Raw genomic sequence first — 23,620 nt, forward strand, 5'->3', positions numbered from 1 at the left:
TGTACGTTGTTCGCGCGCGGACTAAGCAAGCGGACGCGGAGGCAAGGGTTATATCGGTGAGAGAAAGAGAACGTGGACACGTGAGAGAAAGACGGAGACGTGAATGTATGCGTACGTGGAAAGGGAAAGAGAAAGAAAACGCTGAGAGAAAGAGATGCGGATGAGAGAGGACAGAGAAAGAGAGAGAGAGAGAGAGAGAGAGAGAGAGAGAGAGAGCGAGAGAGAGAACGATAGAGAAAGAGAGAGAGAGAAAGAGAGATGCTAGCAATCAAAGCTGATTAAGCCCACAACTGGGGAATCTGTGGGGCCAGTGTCTCACGCCAATCTTGCCCAATCAGCCGGTTGTGGCCGGGGAGATTTAAAAAATAGAATGCCTACTGTCAATTGTCCCATAATTTAAATAAATCGAATAAATGGACAAAGTGGCCAATTAGAGTAGTTGCTGGTTGCTGCTTTAACGCATTATTCTCTCTTTCTCGCAGTGTCTTCGACTCTCCTCTCTCGTCCCTCCCTCCCTCCTCCTTCCCTCCTGCACACCCCGTCCTCTTCCTCCTACCCCTCCTTCTCCTCACTGAAGATGCTGTCCCCCCTGTTTCCCCCCCCCCCTCGCACGCTCCCGATACTGCCGTCATCGTCCTTTTAATTCTTCACGTTTGACAGCGACGTGCCGCTGGCCACCTTGTCTTCGCGTCGATGAGGTGCCTTCATTACATCGTGAAGAAGATGACCATCAACGACGTGCAAACGTAAACGTATGATGTAGCTGTGCGAGATTGGTAATTTGAAAATTAGACTAGGTTCGCTACAGACGTGAGCTTTCTGGAATCGCTATCAGTCTGTCGTTTACCAAGATTGTTATCTCGAACAGTAGGTCCTACAGTACAGCTGCCCACGTATAAGATAAATAACGTCGCTTTTATTTTCACTTTCAAACTGATATCTTAGATTACTTTCTCGCTAGTTGCTAGCATAATTTGTCTATAGTACCACTATCATTTAACATACTTCAAAATTAATCTTCCAAATAAATAAGCTTCTCTCCGTTAAACGTATCGAGTAAACTTCTCGGAATCAAGCAATATACATATATACACCGTGTAATTTGGATATTATCAGATCAGATTACATGTTTGCAAACTCGTTAAACTTGAAAATAAAGGATTAGCATCATCTTATCACTAAACGCAAGTTCAATAAATGAGACAAGTCTTCGGAGGAAAAAGAAAAAGAGAGTGATCCCAACATCCTGATCTATTTAGGTGAAGTGTGACGCTTCTCGATCACCGAATTCTACCGATGGTCGTCACTAATTATAACAATTTATGACTTTAACAATTATCGCCGTTGTATGTGCGCCACCAGCCTGCACCTGTTCGACATACGTTAACAGAGAAGTTTAATGGCCTCGTTTTGATATCTATAACCATCAATTTCGTGCAAATACAATTTAATTAAGCCCCACTATCGCGCTACGACTGTGAGTAATATCGACATCGGCGATTCCTAATGATCGCATCTGTCAATTCGTAAAGAGAACCGCTTAATTGATCGAGGCGCATAATCTTTGAAATATGACAGCGCTAATAGTTTAAGAAAAAAGTTATCCTCTATCTTAATATTTTTATCGCTCTTTTAATGATCTGCTTCTTATATATATTATGTACGTGTACATCGTACCGAGTAATTAAGTCGTAACAAAACAGTCATCCTAGAAGATAGAAAGATAGAGGGAATTGTGAATACGAGATATAAACGCGAATGATACTATTGCAGTATATTGTTGAGTATTGATAATCTCTCGTTTCTCGCATCCAGTAATAATCCAATACACATTTATACCGAATTCGATGGGACGCATTCAGTAAGAGCGCTGGGACATACTAAAACCATCGTACACAAATTGATGTAAATATACGCTTAATATACAACGTATTAAATATATTTAATATAAATATAAAAAATGAAATATACCGCGAAATTCTTAAAATGTAATTTTCTAATTCGAGATACTTGCATCTTATTTTCATACTTAAATTAAGAGTCAGGGTATAATAATAACACATCTGAGTTCACTAGTGCGTCCAACTAAATTCGCCGTTAGTGCCGTAATATGACACGTGACTTATAATGCACAGTTGTGCAACAGTCGATCGGCAACATTGTCTCCGTTCTAATCATAGATCCGCTCGACGAATAAAATTGTCGATTACAAATCACCTGGTCTAACCAGATTGCGGCGGCGAACGTTCGATGATTTCGCATCCGTCACTGTCGAGTCTTTTTCCGTTCGTTCTTTTTTTTTTTTTTCACCTTTCTTTTGTTCGCGTGAAGAGGGTCATCGAACGCAGCAGTCTCGATTCGAATCTAATTACGATCCCGATAATTCCGTCAGCAGAAGGAAATAGTAACTCACCGGAAACAATCGGGTCAGCTGCCTCCACCTTCATCGCCACCAGGCTCGCTATTGTCGGCGGTACCTAAAAGAAATACATTACGATGTACAATGCACCGGCGTGCCCAGGGCCGTACGCGAGCGAAGGGGACGAAACGAAAGGGGGACCTGCTGCCCACGCGGCAGACGCGAGATGTTTCCGTAAAATCTATCGTACAAAAGACCGACTATTCCGCGAACTAATCGCGTTATGGCCTTAGGCGCATTCGTAATGGCCGCTTAATATCCTTCGTTAACCCTACTGCTACCAAGTAATGAAATTACCCCGGGGCATATCTACCACGCGGCGTTTCAATTTTGAGTAACTGACTTTTATATCGACGTGTTGTATATTCGATTCTTTCATTTACGATTCTACTACATTTATCGAATGCTTCAGCAGATGAAATTAAAATCAAAAGAGGAAATAACAGCTTTAATAGTAACAGAAGAAATTTTATTATCGCAATAATAATGCCAATAAAATTCATTAATTCAGTTTACATGATAAAAAAGACTAGATTTATTTAATCACACACTATTCATCCACATCTTGCACAATTATATTAATGCCTAACTAAAATCTACTCTCAATATATTACTTTTATCTAAGCTTGCAAATATTTCTTATCCTACATATATCACAACTATTTTAATCTTATTTGTCTAATAACATTCTTGTGTAAAAAATATTAGAGGTACCGAAATCCGCTTTGATCGAAAACTTTCACTTCTTCGCTTATTTGTGTTGTTTATATCGATCGATTTTCTATTTGTTTAAAATGAAGAAAATTAAAAGAGGCAGACACTACTCGGGGGAAGACACTTGTCGGAAGCCCCATCGCGGTTCAAATTATTCACGAATGCTGTACGATTTCTGAAGCCTTAGCTGAGATCTGATCCAACGATGTCATGAATTTATGAACCGGTTACTACATCGTCGTCCATCTACCTCTATCGTTCTCTCTCCTCTTTCATTAACGTTGAATTTTCCGTTAGTCTTGAAAATTCACGATTCTACTTATTCTTCGAATTAAATAGAACAAAGAGACTTGTTATTGAAACTTGAAGAAACTTTATCTCAGCAAGTAAATTATCGAAAGATTTAAATTACTTTTTATTTATAAATACCACATATAAATGTATTCTATTACGCTACGACGAGTCATTGCATTATCATTCGTTGAGATTCTTCGTACCGATCTGTGAACTTCACTCCTAACAAGAAGCAACCTCGTGCGCCCGATCGAGCGCGCGCCGGAACAATCGATTAATTCCGTCGAATCTAATAGAACTCGCCTCACGTACGTGACCATTGCGTTCCATCAATTCTGCAATCTCTAATCGAACATTTATATTCCTCGTTCATAATTATCGACGACCTTCCGTGCCTAATATTACGGATTGCAGCGTATCGCGCATAATAACGTCGAACGATCGAGAGGATGGTTGGGAAAATCTTTTTGCATGTCTCGTTGTGATTCTGGAGAGAGAAAAGTGGAACAAAAAAGGGAATACATTCATAATCGCGATATACATTCTAAATTAATTCACTTATCGTGGATGAAAAAATTGCATGGAGAAAACGCGGACGCGAGGAAACAAATGGAAAATAATATGTGCATCACGATGTACATAATGCGGACGTGTGCATCAGGGCTCGGAGGGGGAAAGGCAGAGGGCGAAGAAAGAGAAAAAGATCGGAATGGGACAGAGGTGGGGCGAGAAGAGTGGCGACGAGAAAGAAGAAGAGAGAGAGGGAAGAGAGCATGGGTAACGATAAGAGAAAGAAAGAGGACGATACAAGAGGAAAGAAGAGAGGGGGGGGGACACCGCCGATGAAGGAAAGGGTGGAGGAGGAGAAGGAGGGGAAGGACGAAAAAGAGTAGAAGCAAGGAGAGAGGCGAAGCGAGGGGTGCGCGAGAGAGTATAGAGGTATATGAGAAAACAATAGAGCTGATTTGCAAACAATAGAATAACGTTAAGACTCGAGTATTATACGCCGTTGTTACTTCTTGTGCCATAACGCCGGAGAGCATATGCCCATTAATATTCAAAGGCGAAAATAATGTAAACGACACGACAAAAATCGGGGGAATAATTTCAATTCTCCCTGTATGGGATTCCACGGCAGCGATCCCATAGCTGGATCGTCCGTACGGTTTCGTGTCTCCTCTCTTTGGTATTCTAACATATGTAGACACTTGTACTGCGAAATCGTATTAATCATAATGTAATAATAACGCAATAATGTTAAATTTTCTATTGTCAAAATTTGTTTCTCCTAATTTCGATAATAAACAAGATATATTTTTTAAATAAAAATATTCTTGTCTTATGAGAGATATGCTTGGATATATAAAATGAATTTTATAACATAGAGCTCCAAATTCATCGAGTGCAAAACGTGTATATATTATAATTTTATTGTGTGAAGTATTTTGTACTTTTATCTATCGAGAATACGGAATTTTTTGAGAAAGCGAGTCGTGAAAATAAATAAAAAACAATTCGATGAAAAACAGAAAACTCCAAGATATTCAACGAGCGAATGATCACCAGGCGGCAGTCTCTATCGACTTTTATTACGACGTATCATAACCGATTGTTCGTCGCTTACGATTCTAAGAAGCGCTGAATTATTCTAGCACACTTAGCTCACACAGCTCCCGTTGGTAACTTTATGATCCGACAGCGAGTCGGATGAGTCATCACGTATTGTTTTTGGATATAGCCCGCGGTAGTCTGACTTTTGATGAAATACTCAGCGACGATTCAATGCTACTTGAAATCTTTAATACGCTCGATAATTGTTGACATTTGCGCCTTTGTCGAATTCTTCGTAATAACGATCTTTAGAATCGTACGATTGTGAAAGTTGCTGTTTCAAGCGTTAAATGACATTTTCGTGCTCGAGATTATAGTCTACCACATCGGCTGAAGTGTAATGAACCCTGGGACGAAACCAGAGTCAAATAATTATTATTATAGTGACAAAAAGTTCTGGTTGTATCAATAACAAGAATTCTGATATCGTAATTGAATTTCTAGTTATTTCGATTATAATATTCGATAGATGAGTACGATTTGTATCTTTCTGATTGGATTTACCAGAATTCCGATTGATGCAGCAAGACTTTTCCTTCAGCGTTTTCTCGAAGGGAAAACTTACCCTAGAATCGTCGGACTCTTCTCGCCTGACATTTTGAAAGAGCACGCTGCCCATCTGGGCCTGCAAATTCTGCTGTAGCAGCTGCGCTAACTGAGGATTCTGCGACAAGATCGCTGGATTCTGTTGCAGCAATTGTGCCAATGCCGGATTCTGCACCAGTATTTGACTCAACGGTGAATTAGTCATGGCATGTACGGGATGTTGTTGCTGCTGTTGTTGCTCCTGCAATTGGTGCTGTTGCGATTGCTGTTGCTGCTGCAAATTCGGTGAGTTTGCGTTTGACGTTTGACAGGATTGCGATAAATTGCTAAGAGACGGGATCGCACGTTGTGGACTTTGTGGGGTATGCGGAGGCGTAGGTGGACTTCCTGGCGCCATCGACGAGGCGTCCTTCTCCTCCTTTATCTTTATTTTTCCTACAAGAAGAAGGAAAGAAATTTTTGTTAAGCCATTTATCAAGAGACAGAAGATTTTTTAATAAATATTCGAAAGAGAGATGATAAATTTGAAAGAAATTGCAAAAACGTAGAATCAGTACGTGAATTCAATGGTTTCGTAATCGATGACGAAGCCGTTTTTCAATAATGATGTACGACTTCTTTCTCGAGAAATCCAAGGTGCGTATTATTGGAGCTAACTAAGAAGTGAGAAAAAAAGAGCTATCTGAATGTTGACGTATTAACGTTATTAACATACTTATGATTCTTCGTGAGATTTAACGAGAGCAATGGAATATCTCGAGCGATCCATAAAATAGTTAACTTTGGCTTCCTATCGCAGCTAACTTTAATAGATATAAAAAGCAAGATAATCAATAGGCTCATATGAATAAATCCAAAAATAATATAATAAAATTCTAATGTGAGCCTAATACACAAGTTATAAGTGTGTATTTTTTTTATATATAAAATTTATTCAAAATGAATAACGTATACGTTTCGATCCTCGTTCGGGTCCTCTTCAGTATAAAAAAGATTAAATATAAAAGTAATATAATTATAAGGCTTTGTAAATATAAAACAACATAGAAATAATAAGAGCCAGTAAATGTAACGGTTATAATTCAAATAATATAATAATTACATAATATACATATATGATACAATATAATAATTACATAAATTACATAAATATACGTTTCGACTCCGATCGGGTCATTTTCAATGTTACAAAAATTGATATCATTAAAATTTATAATAATTGATAAAATTAAAATCTGAGTCAATAATTAATTCAAGATATCCTAATGTGTGTGGTGATAAATGAGTTCGTATTCTTCATTTTATATTTCTAGTCAATAGAGTAAAAAGGTAGCAAAAAAGTTACATTCTAATAGTCAAAAAGAGATAAGTACTTATTAAATCCAAGTTAACAAAATATATGAATATAAAATGTTCCTTGTCAATAATAATAAAATGCTGAGCGTCCTTTAATTAAAAAACGAAGAAACCAATATCATATATCTTATTGTTAAAATTTAAGCTACTTTGCAGGAATAAAACTGATTTATGTGATGTCAGATAACGTAATGTGAAGAAGGAAATAACACGATGGTAGCATAGAGTGTCGAGAGGGGAAAGGAAAACAATTTAGGAAGGCGAAAGGGAATGTATCATATTCGAATACATTTCGGGCAATGACTTTGTATCGTTTTGTCTGTTCATACATTTTTTTTTTGTTTATATGGACCATCTCAGATACCAATCTTTTTTTATAAGAAGGTTCTATATCTAATATTTCAATTTTATCCCATTTAAAGTTGTGATTCATTTCCATACGGTGGTTTGAAATAACTGATGGAGATTTTGAACTTTTATTGATATCTGCTCATGTAGTCTAGTTTTTAGCTGTCTTTTTGTTTGCCCTACGTAACTTGCATCACAATTCTCACATGATATTTTGTAGACTACATTTTGATTGTGTGTATGTTCCAACTTATCTTTTCCTTTCTTTATGAAATTCCCTAATGTGTTAGGTATGGTGTAAGCAAGTTTGCAATTGAACATATTAGCAATAGTTTAAATTTTTCAGAAATCGAGTTAACAAACGGAATAGTAAACATTTTTTTTTTAAAAGTGTTATTATTATTAGACATGATAATATTGTTAATATGAAATTTAATTCTGTTATGAATAGTAGAAAAGATAAATTGTAAAGGATTACTGGCTCTTAGCCTTTATTATTTCTATGTTGTTAAATATAAAAGTTTGCATATAATAATAGCGCGTACAAAATATAATAACGTGATAGTATAGTGTCCAAATTTAAGTCGAATCTTCAAATTGTTAGATTTAATAATCGTCAAGATTAGGCTGTTATTCAATAAATAACACTATAATAGATTGTACAAGTTCCATTATACTGTTCCATTATTCAGTTTAATGGAATTTAAAAGAAAGTTATTAGAGAAGATATTAACTGTTTGACAGATAATTGTGAAAAAGATGATTACAAGATTCGACTTAAATTTGGACATTACTACCACGTTTATATTTTGTGTACACGCTATTATTTATATACAAACTTTTACATTTAATCTTTTTTGTACTGAAGAGGACTCGAACGAGGGTCGAAACGTATACGTTTTGAATAAATTTTATATTTAAAAAATTACACACTTATAACTTTTGTCGGTTCACATTGATATTTTATTATATTATTTTTTAATTTAATTGGTATCACATTTGAATTTATACGTTTTAACATTGAGGATGGCCCAAGCGAGGTCCAAACGTCTGTTTAGCAATTGCTTCTTTTGTTTCTGTAATAATTGTTTATGATGTCTTTTCGATTATAATGTCTTTTCTATTTATTATATTCTTTAGTATTTTGTTATTGATTTAAATATATATTTTTTTGGCCTCTCTTTCTCTCTTTATATTATATCGAATTTTTAATAGATATGTGTTTTCCAAGCTGACTGCAAAACGAATCAAATAAAAATGATAAAAACTCATAGACTGTTATTTATTAAATAACAATTGAATAACAATTCACAATGACAAGTGAAATTCATGCGTATCTGCACGATAAAAAGAGACTCGTATAAGTCTTTTAAATTAAACGAACGCAAAAACTTTGCGCTGTAGAAATGTTTAAGTCTCGATAAGAAGCGTTATAAAATTGTAAGCTATCGGCCGGAAATGACCCATTCGGACCAATTCATGATTATTAAATCGATTACCATTTTTAATTATTGTTAGAGAGGTTGTTGTTCCGCGTGTATTATTTCAATAAAAAATAATTTCAAGGCTGAATAGATTAAAACAAAGGAAATAAAAATGAACCAAGCTGACTGCTTACAATTATATTATAATTTAAATGTGTAGCAATCGCAAATGTACCGACTTGTAATAAGATCGTTTTTAGTATGCTAATAAAAATGTAAAATAATATACAAAATAAATGATTGGGAAATAGCACGTATAAAGGTCAACAGTTAAAAGACAGTTTCACTATTAGATTGTCATAAAATAAAACTACGTACATATAGGAATCGTTTGATAAATCTTAAAATCTTAAAGCTTGGCTTATTAGTCCATTTCTGTTTCCTTTGTACAGAACTATTTCAAAAAGAAAAAGGAATAAAATGAAATAAAATAATATTGCCACTGCTTTGAATAATTTAAGTCATATTTACGTACCTATATATTTAAAAAAATTCAAAAAATTGTAGAGTTCTGATCTTCGCCAGTATTTTGATTTCTAGCGCGATTACTTTCTTTCGTAATTTCAGAAAGACTTTACAGAGGGGTGATAGACTTTCGGATTGGCCCATGGATATAATAAGTTGGGAAGAGGCGGTGAATCCACGGGGATGTGCGGTTGGTCCAAAGCAGTAAAAGAGAGAAACCGCGGGGGAAATTTTTTCTTGGGTTCGAAGTCGTGAAATTGAGACGTCTCGATTCTAAAAGCCACGTAATCGACTGCTTGCAGGTACATCTGCTCTCAACTATTCTATACATATGGGGAAGAGCATACAAAAAATTCGTAATATTCGATGTTGAATAACTTCCATTTACCAATCAATCTTCTTAGTTTTTGTAATAAAATAAATTTTATTGCATACAATATATATATTTATACATATAATATGATCATATTTTTCAACAAGTTTAGTTTGTTGAAATTTCTTTCAAAATAAAATGATTACAACCTAATAGGTTACTTTACATAAAAACTAAATATTATAAAAAATTTAAAAGCCATTAAAAAACGTTTAAAAAAATTTTAATTAAAAAAATATATAAACTGTTAAAAAAATAAAATTCTAATCGTAAACGACTCGATAATTCCATCGCATACAAGTAAAGTTTGTTTTCAGGATTTTCACCCCGCGGGGATATATATAATCTGCAGACATCAGGTAGATAGGATGAGTTTTATTCGCGCAAGTAAACCCTGAGAATAGATGAGGAATAAGGAAAACGAGAGACGAGCATGATAGGAGTAGACTTAAATTTGGGAAAGGGCTTAAAAATTCTTTCATTGAAAATAAAACTCTGGGACCCCCTTGGAACGCCTTTCCTGAAGGTTAGATCGATGACGTCTACTAAAATTACCCCTTGAATCTCTTCTTTTTTTCAATTTATCCTGCCTCGTTTCTCGCGGTTAGATCTTTCATCCTTTTATGCGCTTCTCATCTTTTTTCGTTAAACGAATGAAATGTTCTGATCACGATGGTTCGCTTACTATCGACAAGATTTTTGTCAATCAATGAATAATGACTAACCCTCGTAATATGGATTTCCGCGAAAAAACGAAGCACTATTGTGGGAAAATATTTGTGCAAATATATTTGGTAAAATGTTTATTAGCATCATTACTTTTGTTAATTTCATTTGTGATATTACTATCCTTGCAATTTTAATTAAAGATTGCATTTCGAGACCGAAAATTAATTCGAATCGCACTTTACACAACATATATATAAGGATATATGTATATACAATAAATTCACACCGAAATATCGTTTAAAGCACTAAGATTAATAAGTCACTTAATTGTGTAGCAGTGTATTTACATTACGGTCTAATGTTTAATTTATTATTATATTATTATAGCAACATTTTAAGATTTTAAATTATTAATTTCGGTTCCATATCAAATATCGTGGTCAAACGTAGAATTTTGTTCTCGTGATTAATAAGGGATTATAATTAATAAAAACGTATAACGCAGGAGGGCCGTCATAAATAGCGCAAAAAGATCCGATGTTCGTTCCGGGCTTAAATGAATTCTCATCCTCGCGAGGGAGATTCTTGAAGAATCGCATGCATATACGCGTTTCTCTGTATCTTGCTCGCGGCCGAGTCCTTAAATTGACTCGATTTTTAAGACCCAGTCTGGAGAAGGTACCGCGCCGCGGGGATCCTATGTTTCGCTTCCTCCGGAGACGTTCTCCCTTTCGTCTTTGCTCCAAATCGTCTCACACAGCGGCGAGTCATGCTCCATCGATACACAATCGCAGCAAAAAAACGTATTGCAGCGAGTCATCTTTCCAAGATTCCTCGTTTATAAAACACCGTGCGAAACACAATAAGCTGCGATGCAGGAATGAAAATAAATCAATTACTCGTGAAAAGATTTAAGCATTAAAGTTCGTAAAATAAAAGCAGACAGAAAGAGGTACAGGGAGAAAAAATCGGTTATTAGAAAGAAAAAATAATTTCAGTATCAAAGTTTCTGATTTCAAAAGTCTACATTATCACAGTATAATTATGGAATATATATCTGTCAAAATCTTCATCCAGAAATTGAACAATATAAACTGAACAAGAGAGATTACTCGGATATATTCGCTCGATGTTCAAATTAGAGACGGCGACTGACATCCGACCCTCTAACCTCGGAAGTTGCGCGAAAAAAAAAGAAATAGAGAAGGGGGAGCCAAGACCTCGCCTTGTATTCTCGAGCCCATTTTTACGAGATACTTAAGCCTTTAAACGGGTGTATCGCTCAGGTCAAATCGAAAAACGGTAGTAAAAAACGCGTTCTTGGATTTCAAATTTCGCAGGGAAATCGGTTAACCCCCAAAATCAACTGCGCTCTGCCGCGCGAGGGGAATCGCGCGATTTTTCTCAGGGATTAAATCGAGCGTGACCCCCAGAGAGATCTAGCGTTTTTTTTTTTCCTTTCTGTTCCGTCCCCTCTTCGAGGAGTCGTGCAGGTATATCTGGCCCGTTACCTGCACGCGTCCATCTCGGAGAGTCCGGAAAAGTGGAAAGAGAAATATTGCAGAGGGGGAGAGAACGAAAATAGCGCGAGAAGAAAAAACGGGAGATTACGCGTGGATCTTCGAGTAGGGAAAGAAATACATGCGCGAAGGGATTCCGCGCGCACCTTTTTTCAATTTCGTTTCTATCTCGTCGGCGCCTGACGGACCCTCCGTTCCCTTCCCTTTGGCATCCCTTAGCTAGACCGCGAGGGTAAGAAACAGGGGTAAAGGCGAGTTAATAGTTGGTAAAACGCCGTTCTCTCCGTGACCCGCTGGGGTTGGGCATGCCTTGGAGGGTTACACTCTCTTCTTCTTCCTTCACCTCTTTCAACTCTGCGTGAACGGGTAGTTTGCTCTTCTGGGGAAAATCGGAAGGGATACGGTAAAAGGTGGCTGCATCACTGAGGAGCAAAGCGAAACACGAAGACACTCCTTTCGTCAAGAAATCTGAGTAATCGTTTTCGCCGGTTTCCTGCGAAAGCTGTTCTTCCGCCGTAGTTATTCTCGAATTTCCGCGTGAGAACATCGTGAACGGATCAAATAATACGACAGCATCTCGAAGTGCGTGATGAGAAGTCCGCAAATTTAAATTACGGACAGATACAATATAAAATAAATTGGTTCTCTGCAGTAACTATTGGAAGAATCTTATTGAAATTAATTTTTGATTAACTGATCCGTACTGATTTCACTTTCTACATTTTGTCTCGGTGGAGCTAAGGCTTGGGATTTATTAATAAGAATTTGTAAAAATCATTTCTAACAAATCTTGCAAACGGATAAACGAACTGACGCCTTCTAGGAACTTACATATTTGCAACGTTCAATTTAAAATTAAATTCAGGATAGATTCGTGATAAATTCGAGATTAGTATACGTTTAAGAATTGAAGACGTGGAAATGTATGTGTAGTACTAAATATATCGACAAATTCTTCACTTAAATTTTTAACACGACAGTATCGATATCATTATATATAATTTGCGTAATGACAATGTAACGATACCGACATTGTCATGAAGAATTACAGAATAGAGACCGTACAAGATATTTTCGAGTACAATGAATTAAAAAAAGAACAGTTTTTTTTTAATGACAAGACAATGCCATCCCTAGAAAATTAAAATGAAATAATAGTCGATGAAATATTACTCAATCACGCGATTTCCAACCCGATCCCTCCCGCGCGCGTGACGCACCGCGTTACGTAAATTCGGTATTCCAAACACGAAAGTGAGATTACCGGCAGGCCGACGGCTTCGGCTTTCTTGTTTCTCGCCAGAATCGAATTTCGAGCGCTTCGTCGTCGTGTAACGAAACACGGGCGCGTTCAGAGCCTCGCGTTACGCGTGCCTAACTACATACGTGGTTGGGCTCGCCGTCCAAGTCGGAATCGTTAACGGAAGTAAGCTGCCCGTTCGTAAGGAACGTGAATTCCAAATCAAGCAACGGATATTGCAGACGATCCATCGAGCGGTCGATGTGCCTAATCGAGGAGAATTCTAAGGGAAAGCCGAGTTTGCGCACGTATCTCCATGATAAATCGCCGATTCCTTCGGCTCATCGTAATCGCGAACGATATATCGACCGCAGTGAATGCATCCACGTCATTAGAGAGCTCTCGACTCGAGCCAATCTCGCGCCTTCCTCGAGAATGAGGGAATCGACTGGATATATTATGTGCAAAAGCAAAACGAGAGTTAACAAATTCGACGAATCAACTTTCGGGGAATACTCGAGGCGGCGATTTATATCGCGAAACGGGTAAGATATATTCAGATTTATCACGAACCACCACGAACACGAACGGAAATTGATGCGCGTCATTCTGATATTTTATCGCAACTGCCTTCGCTCCTGCTCGAAAGCGGGAATCTCATGTGGGCGCAACCGGGTGTAACGTTTCCAAATTTTAATATTTAACGTCTCGGGGACGAGCGGATTGGGGGATCTGCACGGTCCAGCCGCGAGATAAAGAACGCAGGGCCCCGCGGGGTCCATTTTTAACACCTAACAGAAGTCGAGATGCCCAGTCGTGATTAGCCTTCTCCCCGGGACCGATGGGCCGAGGCATTATCCGGTGAGAAATTGGCGGCCGTTCGTTTCTTTGTTCCAAGCGATTTTTTATTGACTCAAATTCCGGGAAAAAAAAAGGGAAAGAGAGGGCGGCAGGAGGGTGGTTGGACATCGAGTATCGGAGACGAGATGATTTTAGAATCCCGCGGTGCTACGTGTGGGAGGCAACTAAGTGGATAAACGAGAGAGAAAAGAGCGAGGATGGAAAAAGAGATCAAGGAGAAGGAGAAAGATGAGGAGAAATGTTAAGACGGAAAGGAAAGGGAGAATATATATAAGCGCGGGGGCAGGAGTCCACCTGAGGGGAGTGTGGGGCCTGAAGGAGAAGAGACGCGGGTAGCGAGGGGGGGGGGGGGGGGAACTGGCCACGGCCGAACGCCAGAGCTGCGCTCATTTTTTCTCGTGGCCGAACCCGAAAACCCTTTTATGCCCACCCAAGATTAATTATCCTCCATACTCGAAAAATGAAACTGGCCGCGAACAAAGGAACGCCGCGCGCGCTACTCGGCGGTCCTCACGCGCGGTCAGCCTCCGTCGTCCGATCGCTGTTCATTCGCGCCTGATTCGACGAAGAGTGCAATGAGATAATTCTCCATACGTGAGAAACATACATCGGGGAGGTATTTATTGTGAAAATTTATCCAATAATTAAGATTTCGATCCAATAATTAAGATTTCGATCGACCCCTTTTGTATTGAACCGGTTAAACCGTGGATTTCTAAAGAACACTCTACATTAATTGTATGGGGTTCCGGTAAAATGAAATTAATTTTCACACATTATGAAGTTTAAAATGCAATGAACAAAAGATTACGACTCAATAATGGGTTTTGAACGGTGGTGTATGAAAGGGGTAAAATTTATGCTCACAGAGAACCTTTGGTACACGCATAATAGCTCAAAAACTATTCATTGCTTCATATCTAAGATATCCTTTGTTTACCACGTTCTCGCAAAACACAAACTAATAGTATACTGTTATACATCAATGTTATTTTCCATTCCAACAATATAAATTTAATATAACGCATGATGTACATAACAATTAATTAGTGAGTAGGAAATTATAACACTGTCAACGTTTGTGTCCTTTTAAATAACATCGAATGCAATCTCCGCGTGTTATGAAAAAATAAAAATAAAAAATTAACTGTAATAGTATACGTATATATCAAATATGATTGTCCCAATCGATATGCGCAGACATGTGCTTTGTCGCGCACACGATCTCCGAACGGTCAGCGGGGAATTATCATGACAATAAAAAGAAAATGACACTCCAGCACATTCCGCAATTTTCTATAATGGAGCGAGCTCGAATCTCCGCGCATCGACAAGGGAACAAGAGGTTGAGGCTCAAGCGGAGGGGGAAGCGGAGCAGAATCTCGTTAGACTGAAAAAATTCCACGGCACAGATTTGAATATCGCATAATGTCGAATTAATGCCGGAAATTCGACTCGACGGGGCCCCTCCCGACGCGCGGTAATGGGGCCCTCTGAAATTTCGTATAGCGACCCCCATAAAGCGATTTCGCGTATGGAAAACGTGTCGAGGCAATGAGCCCTTCCTCCCCACCATCGCCGACCGTCTGTGCTGCCAGCGGGGCCTTACGATGTAGAAACCCTAATAATTCCCTGACAGTGGCCTTTAGTCTCGCCGTTTTTGCCCGTGCTCTGAGTTTACGATTTTCTCTCTCGTTTGGACGGATGAGACGAGAAGGAAATACCTTCTCTGATTGTCCAACACATATGCAAATCAGCCGGAATTAATCGTTGCTGCCTGATGGTATCGTGATGCATTGCTGCTTTGCTGCTTGATTACGTGCATCTTTAAGAGAGAGAAAGAAGAATAACGGATTTTATTATATTTTTACGTTTCTTCATATTAACTTCACTATTTCTCGACGCTGTACTTCAAAAACGTCGAAAGAACATAGGATAAATAAAAATGCAAAGAATAGTTCCACTTATATTGTATGAAAATAATTTCTCATTTTTATTCGCGTCTACAAAGGTGAGTTTGTCCCTCTCTGTCTTTTTCTAGAGCAACCGGGGGCCACAGCGGGGAGAAAGGAGTACTCCACGCGTTCCTCTTATTTTACCCGAGGTCGGGTCCCATCGCGCGTCCTTTCTTTTTGCTTGACATAATTTAAAATTTATGAGTTCGAGAATCGGTTATATGCTGCCATTCTCTCCTTCTCATTCTCTCTTTCTTCATTTCTCTTTCTCTCTCTCTCTCTCTCTCTCGTTCTTCATAAATTCCATCTTCATCGCCTTCTCGATCGCGAAACCTCGTTTTCTGACTGATGCCGTGGAGCTTCGTTCAGCAGCAAAATTTAAATATTAAGATTAGACGATCATGTTTTCTGCAAGTTCTTTTCTCTCGTCCCTCTGTATTACACACATTAGAAAATTGTCCACGAGAGATGTTTTCATAAAGTACGCAAGCTTGAAAATGCTCTTTTAACGTTCTCTTCATTTCCCTGTATTTACACATGAGAAAGATTCTTGTTGAATATAAAGATCGCAACGTTCCTCCTTGTCATCAATGTAAAGTAGGACACGTCGCACGTAATTGGCGCTACGTCCGTCATATTTAACCGGCGTGTCTTTAATGGTTTCTCACTTCCGACCTTTCGCGACTCGCGTCTAGATCCCGTTTAACGTATTTAACGAGGGAATGTACAATCCCGCGGAAAATCTGCAATCTTTGAAATTAACTAAAAAAAAAAAAAAAAAAGAGAATGGAGGAGGAAGGAGAGAGAAAGAAAGGAAGCGCGTCATGTATTGGGTGCTTTGGGACAAGTCTCCTCAAATTCTGCAAATTCTCGCAATAATACAAAATGTAATAGTAATTGCAGACGTAATAGTACTTGATAATTTGAAAAATGTGACAATATTGTATAATATGTTACATACAGAGAGAGAGAGGTTCATTAAGATCACCAATATCACAGACACTGTATTAGGTTGGACAAACTGACTTTCGCGGGTTTTTTCTTTCTGCATCATCCAACGAATCGGGCTCGGGGATAAAAGGCTCCTGAGATTCGGCCCTTAACCCTTTATTTGGCAAAATCGCCCTGGAGCAATGCGATTTCTCTCTAAACCCTTCGTAAGAGTCGGCAAATATTTTGCTTGCTATACTTATGTGTTTGTGCCCATTGTGAAAAAATTCTCTTATATTTCATTTTATCTTATTATTAATTACGTATAAAAAGGATAAAAAGTTTAAATCCATATATACCGTTTTATTTGAGATTTAAAGAAATTTAAGCAACAGATGATAATCAAAATAGCAAGAAACAGTCGATGATTCGAGGCTATTAAGAGAATAACGATGACTATGTTGAACGGGGAGGCATTGATTTAAATATAAACGATCTCCAATTCGTTCGATCGATGCTAAAGTCGACTTGTAGGCCGTTAATTTGGCAATTGGCTGTAATAAATACTTGGCAGAGGCGCGACGAGCTATTGCACGATTGCCAAACAAATATCGGTGAGATGAACGAATTGATTGACAGAGAAACAAACAAAAAAAGCAAAAAGAAGAAAAAGAGATCCACACGTTCTTGAGAGAATGCATGCTGGAACAAATCTGAAATGCAGGGCCGATGGCGTTTCTTTCTTGGACTGTACCGGCCATGTGTTTTCGGGTATCCGTACTCCCACGAGATAATCTGCTCTTATTTTCTCGTTTATTCGTCACAGTCTTTTCACGAGCGGAACTTCTCTCAAGATGCTCTAAAATCAAAGCAATATCCAACGCAAAGGGTGCGAAGGGTTATCGACGCCCTCTCGTGTCCTCGAGCAGTCTCGTCACGGGTTTCTCAAAGACAAATGTACTTTACCTCTGCTTTTTTTTTTTCGTCGTGTTCACGATTCGTCCAATCTGGATTGTTGCGTGGATAATTAAGGTCAGTTTGAACTCGTATAATTGCAAATGTACTTAATACGTACGCTCAGAGTTAATTAATAAGCATTTTTAATTGTCACGAATAAAACCGATTTGAGAGTTTGTGAAACCAATCGGAGAAGCGAAGAGAGCAACGTCACGTTGATCGTGAAAAGAAAGAAGACGACAGCCACGACGAAGACGATGACGACGACGACGACAACAGCAACGACGAAGGAGATCCTCCTCGGCTAGGAATGCCTCCTGATGGATTGGTCATCCGTGATTAATTTGACAAGCTGACTTTCTGGTTTTCGGAGACTGACAAGGGGCTCACGGGGTCTCAGCGCCCGTGAGGCCTAATGGGCCTTCTCGACCACGATGCACCTCTTCTTTCTCTCTCCCTCTCTTTTTCTTTCTCTGGCTTTCCCTATCTTAGTGCACGCATCGACAAAGCTGAGAGATGGGAGTGTTTGAAAAATTAATCGAGCTCGTGGAGTCTCCGTGGAAATACTAATGGAAGATCCACCCTTTTCATTTGATTATTGACACCGCGAGTGAGGAGTGCAAAGAAGTGCTGCGAATAAGGGGACAAAACAGGAATCTACTTTTAGTCATCTTTGAAATAATAATTTTTACATACAATCGATAATTTCAGAAAAATTAAAAATACGAATCGCGTACATACAATATTATAATAAAATAAATGGCTATGTTATTTGCGTTTTAAAAATTATTAGAATGCCAAATAATATATGTTCTTCAAAATTAAAATATGTAAATTTCTCAGCGATGACTAATCATATTAATCCTCCCGAGCTGACGTCAAAATCTGTAACATAGTTACTGACGTTAAGTCTGTGAGACCCATTTAATTTATGTTGACTAAAAGGCACTAATTAATTTCGAAGAAAATGACATAAATGACTCGTATAAAAACACGTGTATCTATAAATACAATTAGTTTATTTTAATAACAATAATTCAAACTTGCAAATGTAACATAAATTGAATGTAATCACAACAGACTCGCGTCAATTTTAGAGGATTATTTATATCGATTCATAAAAGTGAGAGCAATCAAATATTTCTTTTTAGTGAAAACGTTTACATTGAGTAAAAAAATATGTAAAATCGCGGTCTCATAAGAGAAAAGCGGATTTTCACACAAATACGGAGTTTCTCTCAAGTCCGAGTATAACGGAGGCTAATCTCGGGAATATATATGCGCGTGCGAAACCGGTACTCGTAAAGATAAAATTATCAAGGATGCGGTGAGACGACGAAGTGTCCGCTGGATCCCATTGATTCGACGAGAACTACTTGTCGCCGGCGCTGCGTCGGCGAGGATGGCACAAAGAAACGGCCGTAAAAGTCGCACCTCGCCGGCACGGCGTGAGTAGATGCGCGGAGAAATAAAGTAATAAAGCGATCGATGCACTTACACCCCGATATTCTTCGCGTCTTCGGGTAATACAGTCGAGGAAGGTAACGTTTCGAAAAAGAGGACGTAAATAAAAGCACTTAACGCTTATGCTAAAAATGTCGCGAACATTTTATCGAGTTTATGTGGCACAATTTTTAATTATCTCCACGGAAAAAGTAATCGTAATTAAATTAACAACATATTTGGTTAAATAAATTTTGATGAAAATAAATATAATTTCTAGTGTGATCAAATAATATTAATTTGATATTTTAATAATTAGAATTTGGTATTAGAATAATATAAAAATATATATACGCCAAGTTTGATTATTTTATTTAATTAATATTAAATCATATAGGACTACGAGAATTATAGAACCAATGAGAAACAAGTCGGTCAAGGATGCTTCTATAACTGCATGTATGAAATATATTTTTAACTGCGCATCGAATTTTGTTCACAGCGTGTAACAAACAGTTTATTAAATATTATTAATTACAACGCATATTGTTCGGTACATTTCGTATTTAATATTCTTCGCGATATTGATCCGCATAAAGAATAAATTGAAAATACTCTAAGCTACAAATACAATATGTTTCTGTTTACTGAGTCAAATACCTATTTCATATATTTATAGTATTATTTTACAATTCCATGCATATTTATAATTGAAACAGTGAAATGTGTGCGTTGAATAATTTATTTATTAAAGATCGCCGATAAGAGAATGATAATTAAGATACCGTTGAAAAGCGTAATGTTGTACGGTGTTTGTCGTCGGTTTGTTCGGAGTGTCTATAAGAAAGAAAGAGGAACGTACTCGAGATAGTTACGCGTTAAACAGCAATGGCATAAGAAGAAGCGAGTTCCGGGTTGACAGTCGTTGGACGAGGACGAGAAACACGGGAAACGGCGAGAGATCGACGCAGAGCTGGAATTAAACAAATAATCTTCGGCGAGCGGGGAATCCGTTAAGGCACGAAAGTACGGTCGGTAAAAGGAACCTATTGAATTCTAAATTTAAACGAATGTCCAAGTGTCAGCGAACTGACGGGCAAAATAAACAAGATGCCGCAAGGAGTAGAGGAAAAAGAATAAGCAGGAGAGAACGCTCGCGGAGAATGAACGAGAATGGGAAAGGATTTCATAGAAGATGTATAATATCCTAATCTAATTTTTCTGTTTGATCGTGATGTTAGTTTTACCAAGGAATAAAACCGCAAATTCATCACGTTTTCCACTGAAGGGTTTCCCACAAAAATCAAATATAATGCTCATTTTTATAATACTAGTGTAGATTGATTTGAACTTTGGTTTTATTTATTCTTTATCCTTTTCTAATTCTTAGAACTAGAAAGAAATAAAAAATAAGTTAAATCAAGATTAAATAAAGATTCATGTTGATAGAAATGAACATTCTTTCATTTTTTTCTGAGAAATGACGTTTCTTTTCAAATCGTTTTCTGTCCGTAACGTCGTGAACAACTTTGTTCTGGCAAGAATCGAGCAAAAAATAGAAAATATAAGCAATGATAAGTGAGAAATAAGATCGCTATACGAATAAATCAACTAAATATGAATAAAAACCAACTATAATCAAAGTTAGATATTGGAATAATATTACAATTCTATTTGTGATTTAAATACAAAAGAAAAATATAAGTTTACACACAAAACTTGTAAAGAAAATTTTTGTTAAGAGCATTTTGTAAAATTTTATAAATAAGAAAAAATTATTGATTTATTATTTAAATGACATTTCTCTTTTCACTTTTATTATTATATTATTGTTGTAAAAAAAAGATTAACGTACAATATTATGGGATAAATATAATAGTAAATATAAAATTTCCATGAATCAAACAAGTCCAGAAATTTTTCTTAATGGATCCTCGAAATATTAAAACCTAAAATTTTATTTTTACATCTATTATATGTCAGGAAAGAAATCATATTTATACAACAAATGATTTGAAGATGAAAAAATATTATTGCATAAATATCCCGTATCACAATAACTTATCGACTTTAACTCGACTTTATCGGCGACGATCCGAGATGATTTCGCAAGAACATCCAGTCTCGCGGATAATAACTGCTCATAATCGGCGGTTTAACTTGATTACCGTTCTATGCTTCCCTATTCGTCGATGCCTCCGTGTTAAAGTTCATCGATACGTCAATTTATAATCGCGGAGAAAAATTCTGAATCTTCGCAAATAATCGATTCATGACGCAGACAGGCTCGTTAACGATTCCAATTGCGATGATGCCGATCGTTGTCAAAAAAAAAAGAGACAGAAGTTCGAGCGATACATAGAATCGTCGCGAATGCAGGCTACTGCAAGGACTGTACCGCGTCCAACGTCAATAGAACGTCCCCCTCTTGCCACCGCTCTCTGACTCAGAACTTAATTGGAGAACAAAAAAGCTGAGGAGATCCAATTGACCCGGAAGCGGACATCAACGTCGCACGGACTACAAGATAGTTGTACGAATGATGGTGAAAAAAAAAAATTCAAGTTTTCAATGGAAATTAATCGTGGAGAAGATGAACATTTAAACAACCATCGATTCGGTCGTTTTCTTATGCAAATGACATCGGCATTCCAGTGCTCTCGCAGAACGTTAATCTAAGCTTTACTCTTCGACGTCGCGAAAAAATTTCAGCCGAGGAAAATACCGGCTATGAAATATATCCGAGGATGAACGAGAAGAGTGCGAGGAAAAAAAAAAACGGAAAACGAGAAAAGAAGAGAAGGACGCGATCAAGGGAGAGACGAGGTATTGACGACGGATATGATGATGATGAAAAACGAGGCACTTTCGAGGATCGATAGAGAAAACGCGACTCTCTCGTTGTGGAGCCGCGTAAAAGAGGGAAAGATAAAGAGAGGTGGAGGACAAGAATAGGGCCCCGCGGGGTTTCAGGGGGGCTCGTCGCCGTGACAGCACGTGTGTAGCAGAAGCGAACTCGGGGCCCCAGTTCGGTCCGTGGCTCGTAAAGCCTTTCATAAAAGCTTTCATAAAACGTTTCACGATCTCGTCGCACCGAGGGAATTCAGCGACGATTATCGTCTCGCAAGATTCGTCCATCTTTCTCTGCACCTTCTTCTTCTTCTTCTTTCATTCTGCTTAGCAGAAAATATTCTCGCCCGAGTGCGAGATATACATTTCGCGCATTATCGTGAATATCTGATAAAACAGGAAATTGTGAAAAACATTACCATCCGCAACGTAAATCATTTGGAAAGCTCTAAGAATAAGAATAAAAGTCTAAGGCGACAGCAAAAGGTAACTCGTATTCCTCTATAGCACTATTTTCCTTTTCTTCCTCTTTTCTCGTTTTCTACTTGCATAAATTTCGTCGAAATACATTACAAATTCTCGATTCAACGACTGGATTCGACCACCAGAGATCCTTAACGCCTCTCGTCAACCAAGAAGGGGGACTCTTTGTCCGCATTCAAGGAGGAAGCTCCGATTTCGACCTCGCAACGATTCGTCCTCGGGGACCATCATACCTAACTCATATATACATATATATGCCCGAGCGAGGCACATAAAAGCTCGTAACCAGGCTGATCCAAATCCCCCCGTCGCTCCCCTCTTTTTAATACCATCGATTCGCTGTTCCATTCCTTGCTACCAACGTCTCGAATTAAACCCGGCCAGTAGATACGACAGATTCGTTGAATAGCAGTCGAGTTAGCTGGCTTTTTGAATCCCGCGTCTCTTAACGAGGGAGGGTTCGCAGCGGCCGAACCGTCTTCTCAGAGACTAAAAGAAGGTTCGCTTTTTTCGAAACTGAATCTTTTTACGCCAAAGAGTTCTTTTTTTTAAAGAGATTTGTAGTATATGACGAGCTAGAGATTTAGAAACAACTGCTTGGTGAGTTCGCGGGCTCCAGAATTCTTTTCCTTTCCTCTTGGAACACGTGTGTGTCTTTTCAAGTAGATAATCATCCGCTATAACGTCGATTACTTTTTAAAGCCTCGCTTAAATTGAACGACTATCTGTACGCGGTGAGAAAGAGATGGCCCCGTCGATCGGTCGGTTCGAGCCGATTTTGAACACGGAGCGGATTTTCTCGCCCGACGGGTGGGATTCGATGATCATTCTTCCGACTCAGCGCTGCGGACGGATATCGTTAAAAAACGTAATCGAGCCGGGGGGAGGGGGGGGGGAAGGAATCGTGTGCTATCAGTTAATGAATCTGGCCCCGTGCGACGGAACGACGCCCGGGGGCCCCGGGGAAGAGGCCCTGTCTCTCGAGAGTCTCCGCGGGCCCTGACAATGGCGAGGCGTCCGACGAATTTCGAAAAGGACAAAAATAAAAAATGATCCTGCGTGCTCGCGCTCACGCTCGCGAGAGAGGAAGCGAACGGAGAAA

At 38.3% G+C, this 23,620-nt stretch overlaps 1 protein-coding gene across 1 annotated transcript in view; it reads right to left on the minus strand.

Annotated features, from left to right (window-relative positions):
• The window catches only part of LOC108776631 (zinc finger protein castor homolog 1), a 57,875-nt gene that overhangs the window by 28,840 nt on the left and 5,415 nt on the right, over positions 1-23,620 (minus strand). Inside the window, exons 4-5 of the mRNA XM_018543304.1 lie at positions 5,604-6,019; positions 2,414-2,477 (exon numbers count right to left, since the gene is read on the minus strand). Of these exons, the coding sequence (XP_018398806.1) occupies positions 2,414-2,477; positions 5,604-6,019 (480 nt within the window). The remainder of the gene's footprint in view (positions 1-2,413; positions 2,478-5,603; positions 6,020-23,620) is intronic.

The sequence above is a fragment of the Cyphomyrmex costatus genome, unplaced genomic scaffold, assembly GCF_001594065.2.
Source record: "Cyphomyrmex costatus isolate MS0001 unplaced genomic scaffold, Ccosl1.0 scaffold367, whole genome shotgun sequence".
NCBI classification, from domain to species: Eukaryota; Metazoa; Arthropoda; class Insecta; order Hymenoptera; family Formicidae; genus Cyphomyrmex; species Cyphomyrmex costatus.